We start from the raw sequence: 16124 nt of genomic DNA, 5'->3' as shown, positions 1-16124 counted from the left end.
ATTGTTAAATCTCTACATCCAGCCTGGCAAACAAGCTGAGTGCTCTGGAAAGTTGCTTGTCTGGAAATCTGATGACGTTTGATCACCGGAAGTACGCTAGTAGCCAGGGAGGGACTTCCTCTGCCTTCTGATTGGTTTGATTTGAAAAATCCGTTGTCTCGAGGCGGAGGGAAAGTTCGAATTTGGAATTTGAAAGAGGAGCGCCGTACATAGACAGACGCAAAATTGAACCAAAACAACAATAACCATGTTAAGGCCTACGTGAGTATAATACTGATTTTGTTTATTAGGAACTGTATTTGTATTGCTCGGTGTTAACTTATGTTGTTACAAATGTTGTTTGTACGGAGTTAACTCTGTGTTTTAGCTATGACTTGTTCACTTAAGAAATCTGCATTTGGTAGCCACAGCGCTAACGCAGGCTGTCTGACTGGGTGTGGGGCAAGCGATTGCTAGTAAACTATGCTAACAGAGTAAATTGACACAAGTGTTCATGTTTAACGAATTTAACGCAAACCATGCCATATAGCTACATGTCGTGCACATGTATATGGACATGTAAAGTAACGGTAGCGTTTGCACTAGCAGCTAAGTTAGCACAAACTAGCTATCGCTATCTGGTTTTACCGCCGTGTATTTATCGCTAGCAGCTATATGTTGGGTAGCTTCTAGGCTTAGGCTAGACTGTGAATAAAGAAAACGCTGAGCAATGAAACCACCGTCTCTCAGGTAACTTTGCTGGCTAACGGCAGCTAGCTAATACACATATCCTAACTTGACTCCTTCTGGCTCACATACCAACCTGTTTGTAAGATCTGTCATTCGTATAACGTTAGTTTATGTGGATTTCGCTAGTTAACGTGTTTGGCTTTTACATCGTTGTTTTATGAAACGGGATATATTTTTAAGGTGTTGCATTGACGTTAACATTACAGGAAGGGCAAAACCCCCCGGAGACCTGCGCCGAAGAAGCCTTACAACAACCAGAAGGATCCAGTTGGGGTAAGTTATGTCGGTTTAAGGTCTGGCTGTGGTTGGGTGCCTTGTTTTATGAGTTTTGGTGGCATGATGATGTTGGCAGCCCTGGAATGTTTACTGAATGGACTTGTCAAAGGTCCCTATTTCATGTCCGGGTTGAAATTGAATTATTTGTAAGAAAAACGTAAGTGTAGTCATGTTTTGGATAAAAATACAATTATTCAGATTTAGATAGATTAGATGGACCACACTGTGATGGACTGAGTCAGGATGATCTCTATGGGCCCACTGGGTCACTATGCTCTCTATGGGCCCAGTGTAAAAGGTTTTTAAAGTCGCTGGGGGAACCTCAGTTTCCAAAGTTGTCTTAGGTGGTGCATTCGTTGCCTGGTCTTTTTAATCTGAGCTTGAATGTGAGTAGTCCAGGTCAGGTCCTCAGAGATGAGTACTCCCAGATATTTAAAGCCACTAACTCTCTCCACCTGCATTCCATCAGTCAAGAGAGGGGTGTAAGTCTGCTGCTGTTGCCTCATTCTGAAGTCCACAATCAGCTCCTTGGTTTTGTTGACATTCAGCTGGAGACAGTTTGTCTGGCACCAGGCAGGTAGCTTCTTCACCTCATCCAAGAAGGCAGTCTCATCACTGTTAGAAATGAGGGCCAGGACCACTGCATCAGCAAACTTAAAGGGACACCAGGCAACGTGTTCGTGTTAATTACTCATCTTCGTAAGTCGGTATATGGTTAAATGACTCATTACAGGGCGAATGAAGACTCTCTCGCCCGCAGGAAGAATATCCCGCTTGCAAGTTCAGTGTATCGTACCCGCCGACCGAAGCAGGATCAGTTTACATTCTGCATTCACAGCACAGAGGCAGGCTAACGAAACGCTAGCGATTGTTGCAAACGTGTGTATAATGGCAGAGCCGGCGAAGAGGCAGCGAAAACCCTTGACGGAAGATGCAAAGAAAAGGAAAAGAGCTTCAGACCGAGCGAGGGGGAGTTTCATAGAGAAAAAGCATCAGGCTTGCCTGGTGTCCCTTTAACTATGGCAGTGACGCTGTCATAGGTGTAGAGAGAGTAAAGCAATGGGCTCAAGACACAGGCCTCTGGAGCTCCTGTGCTCAGAATGATGGAATTAGAGGTGAGCTGGCCCGTTCTCACTACCTGGGGTCTCTGCCAGAAAGCAAGTCAAAAGCCAGTCACAGAGGGAGGTGTTTAGTCCAAGATCTTTGAGAGTCCAGCATCTGAGAAACAATGGTGTTGAAAGCTGAACTATAATCAATAAACAACAGCCAGCCTCACATAATTCCCTTTTCCACTGTTCGTATGCCTAAGTGTGGAATGTAGAACATGAGATGACCTCCTCAGTAGATCGATTAGATTGATAAGCTAATTGCAATTTTTGACCCGTGTGAACTCCATATTGACGTTTTTAGGCACCACTAGTGATTTGTGTGTGATGGTGCACTGGTGTTTTTGCAGGTGTACTGCCGTGTGCGCCCACTGAGCTGTGATGATGAGGAATGCTGCATTGAGGTGATCCACAACACCACTATTCAGCTCCATGCCCCAGATGGCCTCAAGGCCAACCGGAATGGGGAGTACAAGGAGGTTTGTTTGTTTGTTTTGTTTTGTTTTGGGCAGATTCTTTCCTTATGTCCTCAGTGGAAGTCACATTCATTGCCTTGCAGGACCATAATCTCTCCCTGTATTTCAGACGCAGTATTCCTTCAAGAAAGTGTTTGGCATCAAAACAACTCAGATGGAGCTGTTTGAGGATGTTTCCAAACCACTTGTGGATGATGTCATTCATGGCAAAAACGGTTGGTGTTATGAGTCATGCTGTAAACCTGCCGGGTGCCTGTAGCTGCATATCTAAAGTATGCCTTTGATAAGGTCAAATATGCGTGTCATGCATCAACGTCTCAACATGCTTTTCACTTTCCCAGGTCTGCTCTTCACCTATGGCGTCACTGGTAGTGGTAAGACCTACACCATGACTGGCTCTGCTGGGCAAGGTGGCCTGCTCCCCCGCTCCCTGGACATGATTTTCAACAGCATCGGCCCATACCAGGCCAAAAGATTTGTACGGAAGAGTAACGGCTTGATTTCTATTTCTCCCTTAAAACCCATTTGGTTGTTGACTGTCGGGTCTTACCTCGTGTGCTGCCTGTTTGTGCCCAGGTGTTCAAGCCTGACGATAAGAATGGCATGGAGATCCAGAACCAGGTAGATGCCCTCCTGGAGAGGCAGAAAAGAGACAGCCAGCAGAACGTTCCAAAAACTCCATCCTCACGGTAAGTTCATTGGAAGTACGAGTGTTTCGGTTAAGACGTAATGAGGACATGATTTATCAGCAGGGTTCCCACGGGTCATGGAATTTCTGAAATATCATGGAATTTTAGAAAGTCTATTCCAGACATGGAAAGTCAGGGAATTGTATCAGTTTTGGGGCAGGGAATTTTGTTTTAGCGGTTAAAAATGTACTTGCCAAAATACATTAATTCAAATATTTCCACGCAGAACTGGTCATTTGCTTCACTGCTTCCTTGAGTATCCCAACTTTGTTTATTTAATGCCCATTTATTCATCTCTCACTCTAAAAAGTAAAATATTCTTGAACGCTATACCTTAGTAAATAGTATAGTAAGTCATGGAAATTCATTTTTTTTGTCAGGGAAAAGTCATGGAATTTTACATTTGACTTAAAGTGGGAGACCTGTATCAGGTTCTTTTGTTAAAACCTTGGGGAATTAAAAGCAGCATGCACAACATGGCATGATATTTATAGATAAGAATAAAACGATGCTGTGTGCTGTTGGAACTGTAGGCAGAGGCTAGACCCAGAGTTTGCGGACATGATCCGACCAGAGGAGGCCTGCAAGGCGGACGGGGTGGATGAGGACAGCAGCTACAGCGTGTTTGTGTCCTACATCGAGATTTACAACAACTACATCTACGACCTCCTGGAAGAGACGCCTGTTGACCCTTTAAAAGCCAAGTAAGGATTGAGTGATGTCTTTGGGTAACTTATCGTCACCTCTGAACCTCCACATGTCTGATTTGTTGATTGTGACTTTTCATAGTCTTCAGTTATTTAATTGTTTGTCAAAAATATTGTTCACACATTCAAAGCATTGCTGTCATTTTGTAATTGTAATTTACTGGGGGGGAAATTGCCTTTGAATTATGATGATTATTAGGACTTTCAGTATGTGTATTTCTATTGTTGGCTTGGATGTGTGAGCACTATTTTATTTGTTATATAAAAGTAGTCACAGAAGTAGCCCAGTAGTGTCTTTGAGAAAGAGCAAAAAAATATTCATAGTTGGCAGCCTTACTGACGAGAGTAAATTGTAAACTATAGCAGAAGCTGCTGAGTTTATAAAATGGCTACCTACGGGCCTTGTCCCTATGTGGCCAGTCTTTATCAGTGTCCTTGGTAGTGTAGAGATGAAATGTGTGTGTTCTTCGCTAGGTGGAACAGTGGAGGCACTCCCCTTCGGAGCAACACTGAGTTTATGTACGTGGCCAGTGGCTGCCCTTCCACCCCCACACCCATAGATAGCGCTCTTGAGCTGAAAGTACCATGTGCCCTGCCCTGCTGCTGCTGATGCTGCACCCCTGTGCCCCTCCCCCTGGTCCCATTGCTTTGCTTGTGCTCACGCCCCCTCTGCTGTAGCTGTGTGTCTGCTTGCAGTCTCTGCTGTGCCTTGTCTGTCATTAAAAACTGTATGTTGAGCTAAGAATCAGTTAAGCATACTCACCCCCTCACTGTTGCCTAACCCATCTCATTGATGCATACGTGTGTGTGTGTGTGTTTGTCTGTGGCTCACTGTGGCTTGTTTGTGCTTGTTCTAGACCACCCCAGTCTAAAATCCTGCGTGAAGACCAGAACCACAACATGTATGTGGCCGGCTGCACAGAAGTGGAGGTGAAGTCCACCGACGAGGCTTTTGATGTCTTTTGGAAAGGTAGGTGTCTTTGACCTTTCAGTGGGTCAGTGTTTTGGAAAGGTAGGTGTTTTTCACCTTTCAGTGGGTCAGCGTTTATCTCTACAATCTATATTCTTATTATTGTAAATGTTATGGTCATTTGCACAGGTCAGAAGAAGCGTAGGATTGCCAACACTCAGCTGAACCGCGAGTCCAGCAGGTCTCACAGTGTGTTCATCATCAAGCTGGCCCAGGCTCCTCTGGATGCTGATGGAGACAATGTGCTACAGGTGAGACTAACCTGACTCACTTTACCTGTCTAATACCATAATATCAGTCTGGTCATCCCTACACCAGTAGCTCTACCTGTCTAATGACCCTGCCCTCTATACTATCATCAGTGTTGTCATCCATACACCAATAACCAGAGTGCTTGCACGGTCTGTACAATTGGCATTATGTACAAATGGCATATTATTACATATTGTGTAATGACTTCCATTGAATTGCATGATGTTGTTTTCCAGACATGGAAAATTATAAAATGTAGGTGAAAAAAACCATCTGACTTGTCCTTGTAATGCAAAACAAGAATACTGCACAAAAGCATTGAATTCTGTATTACTTCACTTATTCCTGCTTTTAGTCATGAAGTAGAGAAGTTGTAGACCAGAAACCCTTTGTGTGTTGATGCTACTGATTTCTCTAGAATATAGGCCAGTCCCATGTTCTAACTGGTTCTGTGTGTTCTGACAGGATAAGAACCAGGTGACGGTGAGCCAGCTGTGTCTGGTGGACCTGGCAGGTAGTGAGCGCACCAGCAGGACTCGAGCCGAGGGGAGCCGCCTCAGGGAAGCAGGTACTGGACTCTGGGCTGGGGGGAGGGGAGCCGCCTCAGGGAAGCAGGTACTGGACTCTCTGGGCTGGGGGCGGCGGGGCAGGGAGCAGGGTTCTGGGGGGGGGGGCAGGGGCTTGGGCTGGGAGCAGGGTTCTGGGGGGGGGGGGGGGGGGGCTCTGCCTTCTCTGGACTCTTATCTCTTAGCTCACCGGTTTCACCCTGAACAGGTAACATCAACCAGTCCCTGATGACCCTGCGGACCTGCATGGAAGTTCTCCGAGAGAACCAAATGTGCGGCACGAACAAGGTTGGTGCTGGGGATGGATTTCTACCTTTGTTTTTCTTTTTTTTTCTTTCTGTTTTTAACTACATCCTCCTTTGTTTATTTTAATAATCTGCTTATTTTCATTGTGCTAAGATGGTGCCGTACAGAGACTCCAAAGTGACTCACTTCTTCAAGAACTACTTTGATGGCGAAGGCAAAGTGCGAATGATTGTCTGCGTCAACCCCAAAGCCGATGACTATGAGGAGACTCTGGTACAACCGGCCTCCTTCACACCTACTGATCATTTTCACCTCCGGCCTTGTGTGGCCTGTGGTCTAACTGTGTGTGTGTGTGTGTGCAGCTGGTCATGCGCTTTGCAGAGATGACCCAGGAGGTGGAGGTGGCGCGTCCGGTGGACCGGCCCATCTGTGGCTTCGCTCCCGGCCGGCGCCAGCGGAACTTGGCCTTCAAGGACGAGCTAAGTCGCCGCCTGGAGGAGCGTGGTGGTCCCGTAGATACAGGTACACTGGACATTTGTGCAATCTAGAGGATATAAGTGTTCAACGTAAATATGCGACACTTGGCATATGTACATGCAGATACTTGTGCTTCTTAGTGCAGTGTAAGGTGCACTATCTTAAGCTTGTGAATAGATTAAGCTTGTAAATAGATTAAGTACTATTACGCTGAAATGGTGAACTAGGATGAAGTTAAGTGCAAGCTGACACTGAAAAAGACTCTGCTGGAAGCACACCATGTTTTTGCAAGTGGGCATGTGAGGAGTGCATTCAGTGAAGGTGTGTGTGTGTGTGTGCAAATGGAGCGGGATGTTGACTCTGTGGTGCATGTGAGGAGTGCATTCAGTGAAGGTGTGTGTGTGTGTGTGTGCAAATGGAGCGGGATGTTGACTCTGTGGTGGTGGCTGCTGTTCTGTCAGAAATCCCAGCGGCTCTGAACCAGCTGCTGCAGAGCTTCCCCCCGCTGCCCCCGTGTGAGATCAGCGACCCCTCTGACGACCAGACGCTGCCCCGGCTCATCGAGGCGCTGGAGAGGAGGCACCGCATGAGGCAGTCCATGATCGAGGAGTACAACCGGACCGGTGAGGCCCTGTCTGTCTGTCTGTCTGTCTGTCTGTCTGTCTGTCTGTCTGTCTGTCTGTCTGTCTGTCTGTCTGTCTGTCTGTCTGTCAATACAAGAATGCTTTATTGGCATGACAAGCTCACTTATATTGGCAAAGCAGTTATACAATAATTCTGAACACATACATGTCAGTAGATTTTTATAAGAATAAAATAAATGGGTAAAATAAAATGCAGTGTATGATGCAGTGTGTGTGCGACTGTGCGTGCGTGTGTGCGTGCGTGTCTGTGTGTTTATTTGTCGATATAGGTCACTCATTGTCCCTCAGATTGTGGCATGTTGATACATATTGGGCAGCAAGATATGCTTTATCTCCTTCTCCTAATAGTATCTTTAATTTTGATATGTCATTTAGTTCATTAAAATTAGGAATTTCTGAGTTAAATCTGTTGAAGAGAAGGTTTCTTGTTTGATTGAAGGATGTACATTGTAGGAGGAAGTGCATCTCTGTCTCGACCTCACCTGTCATGCAGTAACCACATATTCTGTGTTCTTTTGGTTGCCATGATTTTCTGAGTCTTCCTTTTTTCGATTTCCAATTTGTGGCCTGTACTTGGTTAGGGTCAGTCTCTGTTTTCTATCTCTGACAGTATTAAGATCTGTGTCTGTCTGTCTCTGTCTCTGTCTGTCTGTCTGTCTGTCTGTCTGTCTGTCTCTGTGTGTGTGTCTGTCTCTCTCTCTGTCTTCCCCAGTTCTAATCCAAACACTTCAACTTCAGCTCAGTGTGTGCGCTCAAAGTATGATTGTTTACTTTGTATTACAATGTACAATTTGTAATTAATAAAGTCACTCATGCTTTTCTTGCTAATTGACACATTTTAGTGGCTGTTGAGCTCAACTATTGACAACCTTTTAGCAGAATCATTCTGCTGATTGGTCCAGATAAAGGGTGAATCATTATGTCCACAGCCTTTCATGCCTGCTCCGCTGGTGACGTTCAAATTTGAAATGTTTTTTTGTTTTATTTTTCCTTCTCTCGTCTCAGCCAACATGCTTAAGTCCATGCTGCAGGACATGGATGGCAGCCTCATGAACAAGGAGAACCTCATCCACCAGCAGCAGGGCCAACTGGGGGAGAAGGACAAGTGCATTCAGGACCAGAAGAGTGAGATCGACCGCCTGGAGAAGAAGGCAAAGATGCTGGAGTACAAGGTGAGGAGAAGCCCCTCTGCCAGTGCTTACATCCTTTGGACTGTTAAAGCTCTGGGAGGTGTTGACCTGTCTCGTGGCCTTCTGTAAGACCCTGCTCTGTCTGGGAGAGTACCCGTCCTAGCTGCATTACATCGGATACCGTTGTTGTGACTGTTTATTTCCCATAACCACTCTCCCATCAGTGACTTAGGCATGGAAATACCGAAAGGTCATGGTGTTGTAAAATCATTTTTCAGACCTGGGGAGAAAATATCATGAAATTCGGTGCATTAGTAGTAGTATTTTGCAGGAGGATGTGGTGAAATTGGTCCTGCGTTGTGTTTTTCAGATCGACATCCTGCAGAAGACGACCAACATCTACGAGGAGGACAAGCGCACCCTGCAGCATGAGCTGGAGAGCCGTGAGCACCGGCTCGCCCGAGAGCAGTCGGAGAAGAAGCGCATGGAGGCCCGCATGCAGGGCATGGTCTACGACACCAAGCTGCAGTGGGAGAAGGAATGCGTGAGTACAGCGCTCTCGGCCTGCCTCGGTCAGACCACATGGCTATACTAAGAAGCCAGCTTATCCAGTTGACGTTAGGCGTAATCGCTGATCTCAGAAAGAATGGCACCTTTGAAACAATAGATGGTCGGTGCAGTGTTCTTTAAGAGAAGAGTGGGTGCTCCTCAGGTTAGCTGAATATGCCAGTAGCCTTGCTTCATTGTACACCCCTCAGAGCTGCAAATATAATTTGTATAACCCAATGAACGCTCCTGCACATAGGCGCCGATTTGATTACCTAGATTCCATTGTTTTCAGTACTACCCCGCACACCACTGCCGTCGCCATGGAGATTACGATTCATTTCTGTTTTTGTCCGCACAGCTCAACAAAGTCCATTGTTTATTGAACGCTTTTCAGTTGAGTGCTTCTACACTTTCTGTCACTTGCCTACTCACACACCGGCATGGAATGTTTAATTGACAAGTATTTGATAAACAAACTCATTGAAAAAATCATAATGTAATTATTTTCTTTTTATATTTTCTTTTTTATTGCATTGAAAACAACATAATGTAATGTAATTGAACGTCAAAAGCGGAGTGCGCCTATGTGTGGGCCTCGAGTCGGGGACTTTCAAAATGCTAAATACTGACTATAGGCATGAGCTAATTCTGCTCGTACACATGCATGATGATTCCCATCAACCATAGCAGCTGAACTCGTGCGGTTTAGTAGTACTCTTGATGGGAAGATCAAATGCTTTGGGAATATGACCCCATGACTACATTCCCTGGAAGCATCGTTGAGTAACCACCAAGGGTGTAAGGGAGTATTCAAAAGAGAATACTGTATGTAGTATGATAGTTATTTGGTAGTAACCACCAAGGGTGTACCAAGAGTATTCAAAAGAGAATTCTGTATGTAGTATGATAGTTATTTGGTAGTATCCTCAGGGATAGCTTGGGATTATTTTCTCATGTTGCTTGTTTGCTTACCTGTGTGTGTGTGGTGCGTGTGGTTGTGGGTGTGTGTGTGTGTGTGTGTGTGGTCTCCCCCCTCAGGAGAGGCGTGTGAATGCCAAGCAGCTGGAGATGCAGAACAAGCTGTGGGTGAAGGACGAGAAGCTGAAGCAGCTCAAGGCCATCGTCACCGAGTCTCGTCCCGAGAATCCCCCAGCGCGCCCGGAGAAACCGCAGCGGCCCTCGCGAGAGAAGGACCGCCTGCCGGCCAAGCGCTCGGCCTCCCCGTCCCCCGTACCCGTACGTCACCTTGACATGCGCTTCTAGCTTGCTCGCTCGCCCGCTCCCATCCGCCCTCTCTTCATCCTCCTCCTCTTCCTCCCCATCCCTCCCCACTACACGCATGCCTGCCTTTTAAAGCGTCTGTCCACCAGCAGAGGCCGCTATTCCCTCTCCACATACCACAGCTGGAGCTGATGGGAGAACTGCTGTCCCACATGGACCTCTGTGTGCATTAATTATGTATTATACCAAGTGACTTTTAAAAAAAAAAAAAAATCACAACACGTTTGTATAGATAATCACTTAAATATTTTGTGTGTTTGTTTATGGAGGACATTTTTATTTTTTTAAGTGTCCTTGTTGGCTCTCCTACTTAGTCATGTGTGTTATTTTTTAGTGTGAGTGCATGCAATTTTTGTGTTCTAACCTGACTGTCATCTGCAGTCTTCTTACACTCTCCCCCAGCCTTGCCCCCCGCACCCCGCCTCCTACACCTGCGACCCCAAAGTGGCCAAGGCCGGGGGCACGGGGGGTCCCCTGTCTCCGAAGGCCAGCGGCCTGTCCGTGGCCTCCTGCATCACGGACTGGGAACAGCGGGTCCCCCAGGACAGCAGGCAGCGTAGCCAGTCGCCCCCGTCCAGCAGAGCTCCAGACAGCCTAGACAGGCGCAGAGGCAGGCAGTGGCAGCTCCAGCACCAGCACCAGCAAGACTGGGAGGTGCCCCAGCAGCCAGACCATGTAGGCGTAGAGGAGGTGGCAGGACCCAGGGTCAGTGGTAGCAGTAAGAGCAGCGCTAGATGGAGATGTAGATGTAGATGGAGCTCTGGCACGGCTGTAGCTACTAACAGCTTGTTTTGTCTTTCTTTTTTTTTTTCCTTTTTCTCTTTTGATGTTGTAGTGTTTTTTTATTTAGTAGTTTCCCTTGACCATGACATGACCAGTGAATGAGGTTGCTCTTTATTTTTTGGTCCTCTCGAAAAAAAAACCTACCCTGTTGCTATGCACTTCAATAAATCTTTTTGTAACATACTAACATGATTAACTGCTCATCCCGTCTCCAGACCATCTCATTCTTTGCAACAATGTAACTTGCCTGAACCCTGTTCCAGTTGCAACAATGTAACTTGCCTGAACCCTGTTCCAGTTGCAACAATGTATCTTGCCTGAACCCTGTTCCAGTTGCAACAATGTATCTTGCCTGAACCCTGTTCCAGTTGCAACAATGTAACTTGCCTGAACCCTGTTCCAGTTGCATTTCTCAAATGCTCTGGTGTGTAGATGACTTGTTATATGATCAGTTTTGGAGAATGTGGTGATGGCGTTTCATTGTGTGTTTGTTGCATTGCCACAATAGAGTATGCGACTGGCAGCTTCAGTAGATAAACATCCTACTAACTTAAGAGGCATGACTCCTAGAACCTCGGCATTGCCCAGCTGATTGGCTGACCTGTCTGTGTGTGTCTGTGTGTTTGGTGCAGACGGGTGCCCCAGTGCGCCCCCACCACCGGCGGTCCCACTCGGCAGGAAATGAGCGCTGGGTGGACCACAAGCCCGTCACCAACGTGGAGCTGGACACAGTGATGCAGCCCAACCTGCCCAACTCCATCAAGGTGTCCACCCCCAGTGAGAAGGCCCTGTCCAAGGCCGACAAGTACGTGCTCACGCACCAGGAGGTGGCCTCCGACGGAGAGATCCAGACCAAACTCATCAAGGTACAGGAACACACACACACACACAGCCCATCTGCATTAGGGGTGTAACGGTACACAGAAGTCACGGTTCGGTTCATACTTCGGTTCGGACATCACGGTTCGGTACGAGTTCGGTACAATGGAGGGAAAAGCAAAACCAAAAATGCAGAAAGCAATTTTTTTTTTTTATTGTGTATCAGGCTGTACCAGTGTCATACAGTCTCTTCCCTAAGCTATCTGCAACAGCCTGAAGTGTGTAAGATGTAGGCTAAACAGTAGCCTACAATAAGTACCCAGACTCCATCTGTAAGTTGTAAACAAAATAAGACAATCAGCTATAAAACTTAAAATAGGCCTACAGCATCTCTTATTTCTGAAAGTGCAAATTACATAGAATAATGATTTTTAAAAATCCACTTAAGCAAGACCTTTAACATCTGTGTTTAGTTGTATATGGAAGGGTCTACAATTTGCCTCAATATTTTTCAGTGTGTGTACAGTAATAATCTACCCTACTAACTATGAAAATATCACACTATTTTGCCTTCTTTTAAAAAACGAAATTGCTCCTTTCATTTCATAAACAGACTACAACTAAGTCACATGACTTTGCCCTTCGACGTTAACTCACCGTAGCATGGTTTGTTTATTAGCCTGGTTAGCGTTGACACTTACTGTCTATGCACTTAACACTACCAGCTCCTCATGTGAGAAGTTACAAGTTACCCCAACATAAAGGTAATTACCACGCGATTTACATGGCTTTCTGTCATTACGAAATCATTTAATTTAAGACATAGGTTTTGGCTCTTTTTGTATGTGTATCCAAAGGCTGGTGAAGCGCAGGGGAAGTTTTTTTTTTTTTTTTTTTTCATTTCAGTGATTGGTAGCCTACATCATCTGGGTGATTGCTTCGAATATGTGTAGCATATATTTCCACTCACATACCCAACAACTGCTGAACAACGCCGACACACAGTTTCTTATCCACCACTCTCTCGCCTGTACTACTGTAACTGAAGTTCTCAAACTTGCGAAGAGACCAGCGGTAGTGCTACTATCTCTGACTAACTGACTCGACCAACGACCTGACAAAAAACATAGGCGCCAATCAGAGCTTCAGAGCTAAGGCGAGGCTACAGATTAGCGTTAGGTGTCGCTAAAGAACTCCCGTAACTCTTGCTACTTAACAGTAGCCTAATTGCGCATGACATTAATTAATCCGCACACGAGTTTTATGTTTTTTTATACCGTGTATTCTCCGTGTAAATTCATGCACCGAACCGTGACGCCTGTACCGTTTCGGTTCAATACGAATACATGAACCGTTACACCCCTAGTCTGCATGTCTTTCTGTATTATGTGTTAATGGTGACATTAACTTGACCACACACAGACACATCCAGAATGATAAAGTGGGTGTTGTTCCTCTGTTTGCCCCCAGGGGGAGGTGTTCAAGACCAGAAGTGGTGGTCAGGCTGTGCAATTCACAGACATCGAGACTCTGAAGCAGGAGAATCCCACAGCACCCAGGTAACCTGCTAACAAGTGCCCACACCTGCCCTCAGTGTTCTAACCCAGTGTTTCCCAGTGTTTCCCAAAGGATAATTTTTTTGGGTCGCCAGCCCAGCACAATTTATGTTGTGTTATAGGTAAAACTGATACCATTTGTCATTTGATACCAGGAAAGTTAACAGTTTTCTATTAGGATGTAGTTTGTTAACTACCACAGTTACGGTTTTGTCATAAAAGCTCATGAAACTGGCGCATGAAACTGGGGGACGAACGCATCGCAGAGGGGGAGCCAGAGCATGGATATCTACCTCTCAAAATGAAACCGTTCTGTGGGGCGCCTGCCATGACCTGTACCTCGCAGTTGCAAACTGCAAGGGACATTAATCCGCCTATTTGCACGAACATTAACAGATACCAGTTCCTCAACTTTACCGATTAAAATCTAGTGACCGTGCTGTCAACTAAGCAGACATCCATAGACCGGATAAGGATATTCAATTTGCATGTAGATAGTTTCGATTGTAGATGAGGGTAGATTTGAAGTGAAATGGGTCGCGATGGTCTGTCATTTTTAAAAAGTGGGTCGCCAGAAAAAAAGTTTGGGAAACACTGTTCTAACCAGTGCCCCCATGCCATCTGCCCTCAGTGTTCTAACCAGTGCCCCCATGCCCACATCTGCCCTCAGTGGTGGTTATCTTTTTTTCCCACTGCTAGGATCCGGCCATCTTGGAGTCAGTGTTCAACCTGTGAATTCACTATTCTACAATGATTATGATATTGATGCTGATGTGTGATGTTTTTCAACATGGCATTCACAACTCTATTGTTCTGCTTGTGTGTTGGGTGGATATAGATGCTGTGTGTTTTCTTCTGTGTTGGTGTGATTGTGTGTTGGGTGGATATAGATTCTGTGTTGGTGTGATTGTGTGTTGGGTGGATATAGATGCTGTGTGTTTTCTGTTTCCCTGCAGCCGCAAGAGGCGGTCTTCTGAAAACCAACCACCCCAGGGAGATGGGAACATGCAGGGCGGCTGGACTGACGTGGAGAACCGGGTAAGAGCCGGAGCAGCCATATCGAATACTGGCTTTATCGGCTTGGCCATGGTGTTCCACAGCCATCTCAAAGACAGGCTTTATCGGCTTGGCCATGACGTTCTACAGCCAGAGCCTATGGATTAACAGCCTGCAACTAGCGCTACTATTTTCATGGACGATCTATTTTCAATTTTATGTATTTTCTCGATTCAGCTCGATCAGCTAAAAATCTTTTCCCTCCTTGCATTACTCAAACTGACTAATACATGATTACCAAGTACATAGTTGGTAATTAATTGACTAGTTGGCAACTGGATTATTGCAGCCCTATTGGGTTCAGGGGTTCACTGTACACATGTGCAATAAGTCCGGCCCCAGGGGGACCAAAGGCCCACGGGAACAGTGTCCTGTCTCATTGGGTCCACGTCTCGTTGTGTGACTCTGTCTCGTGATCGTATAACACTGACCTTCCTCCTGCTCCCCCAGTGCTCTGTGGCTGTGGAGATGAGGGCTGGATCCAACCTGGGACCTGGCTATCAGCACCACGGATACCAGAAGTAAGTCGTGTGTCTGGGGCAGGACGCTGCTGCTGGGGCATGAATGTGAACAACACAAAGTTTTCATAGAAGTGTGAACTGTGGAATGGAAAGTGACTGTTCATTTTCAGAAACTCCGTCTCTGCTAGGGAGCTTGATGGACGTTATTGCATGATGTTGACGAAGAACTTAGTTTTACTGTGAATCTCAGTAATCTCACACCTGCTTATCAAGTTTGCATTTAAACTAAATGCTAAAAAACGATTAGCTATTTATTTCAGTCTTTAAAATGTCTAACACCTTGGATTCAGTCCTAGTTAAGTACCAGAGCCTAATCATTTACGTGTGTGTGTGTGTGTGTGTGTGTTTGTGTGTGCTTTAGACGGAGAAAGCCCTAGAGGAGCTGCTCAGATTCTGCACATCAACATGTTTTTTCTGCCCTGGAGCCTCACGCTGTTTGTGTGCAATAGCAGATTCACTTTATACTATTTATCTTTTTAAAATCTGTATATAGTCAATTCACCAAAGTCTGTGCATTTTATATTGTAGTGTTGCCCGGTAGAGTGCTCAGTTCATGTATCATGATGGCAGGGAAAAAAATGAATGAAATGTTGTAGTACTAGTTGTTCATGCGTATATTGCAGACTGTTATTCTAAGAGGCACTATAGCATTCTAGTTCAGTGCATAACTACTTTGTACTGCCATTGGACCAGTTCAAGAATCATCTTCAAATGCAGGTGGATTTATATTCTTTTACCCTTTTAAACGGGCTGAACTTTTCACCTTAGCATTTTGTACTTTTTTCTATGTGGCGCAATTTTATATAAATTTGTTGAAAAAAAATACTGTGCTGGAAGTTTTCCTCTGTACCCTAAGATGTTAATAAATTCCCTATGCAGACATGGATTATGCTTTTGGGATTTCTTACTCTAACAAGACTCGTTTAATTGTGATTTTTGTGTTCATTGAAAGTGTATTAAGCCATTTAAATGAATAGTAATATATCACATATATTAGGACACAAACAATTTGGCTCCAAAACACTATATCCTCCATTTTAATGCATTTTCATAAATAAATGATTAAATGATTATTTTGTTTTCGGAACTGTAATTGAGTAATTGTTTTTAAATTGAATTTACTCAATCAAAACAACACAACTGCACTTTTATTGATATTACCTGAAAAACAATTAAATAACATCACTTGTTCCACAAAAATGGATTCATAGCGTTTTGGAAAAGAGCTCTTCATATGCTAGGCTATATCGTTCAAGACCGTGTAGCCTATATTAGGTAAAAATACTTTGTG

The 16124-nt window shown here is 45.1% G+C and overlaps 1 protein-coding gene across 2 annotated transcripts; it reads left to right on the top strand.

Annotated features, from left to right (window-relative positions):
* Window positions 1–99: 99 nt before the first annotated feature.
* On the top strand, window positions 100–15719 carry kif23 (kinesin family member 23). Of its 2 annotated transcripts, XM_076271547.1 has the most exons (23): window positions 100–261; window positions 936–1002; window positions 2462–2590; window positions 2697–2802; window positions 2929–3065; window positions 3164–3276; window positions 3810–3980; window positions 4458–4502; window positions 4841–4953; window positions 5083–5204; window positions 5671–5773; window positions 5980–6059; window positions 6171–6290; window positions 6380–6539; window positions 6956–7117; window positions 8144–8310; window positions 8639–8812; window positions 9856–10053; window positions 11514–11747; window positions 13171–13259; window positions 14213–14294; window positions 14763–14833; window positions 15195–15719. In XM_076271547.1, the coding sequence occupies exons 1-23, from the start codon at window positions 248–250 to the stop codon at window positions 15208–15210; spliced, it is 2673 nt and encodes an 890-aa protein (XP_076127662.1). In that variant the 5' UTR covers window positions 100–247; the 3' UTR covers window positions 15211–15719. The 2 variants fall into 2 exon arrangements, with proteins under 2 accessions (XP_076127662.1, XP_076127663.1); XM_076271548.1 differs by lacking the exon at window positions 4458–4502 and having other exon boundaries at window positions 104–261.
* The last annotated feature ends 405 nt before the right edge of the window (window positions 15720–16124 follow it).

This window comes from Alosa pseudoharengus, unplaced genomic scaffold, assembly GCF_046254945.1.
Source record: "Alosa pseudoharengus isolate Yale_2024_CS ecotype anadromous, Long Island Sound unplaced genomic scaffold, YU_APseudo_1.1 YU_APseudo_1.1_scf_10, whole genome shotgun sequence".
Lineage (NCBI taxonomy): Eukaryota > Metazoa > Chordata > Actinopteri > Clupeiformes > Clupeidae > Alosa > Alosa pseudoharengus.
The sequence above is the reverse complement of the archived record's forward strand: the minus strand, read 5'-3'. Positions and strand labels throughout refer to the sequence as shown.

Bases quoted from the DNA above. Each gene is read 5' to 3' on its own strand.
- kif23 (XM_076271547.1), top strand. The intron at 7,118-8,143 runs GTGAGGCCCTGT...CTCTCGTCTCAG, and splicing joins CGAGGAGTACAACCGGACCG to CCAACATGCTTAAGTCCATG. The intron at 11,748-13,170 runs GTACAGGAACAC...GTTTGCCCCCAG, and splicing joins TCCAGACCAAACTCATCAAG to GGGGAGGTGTTCAAGACCAG.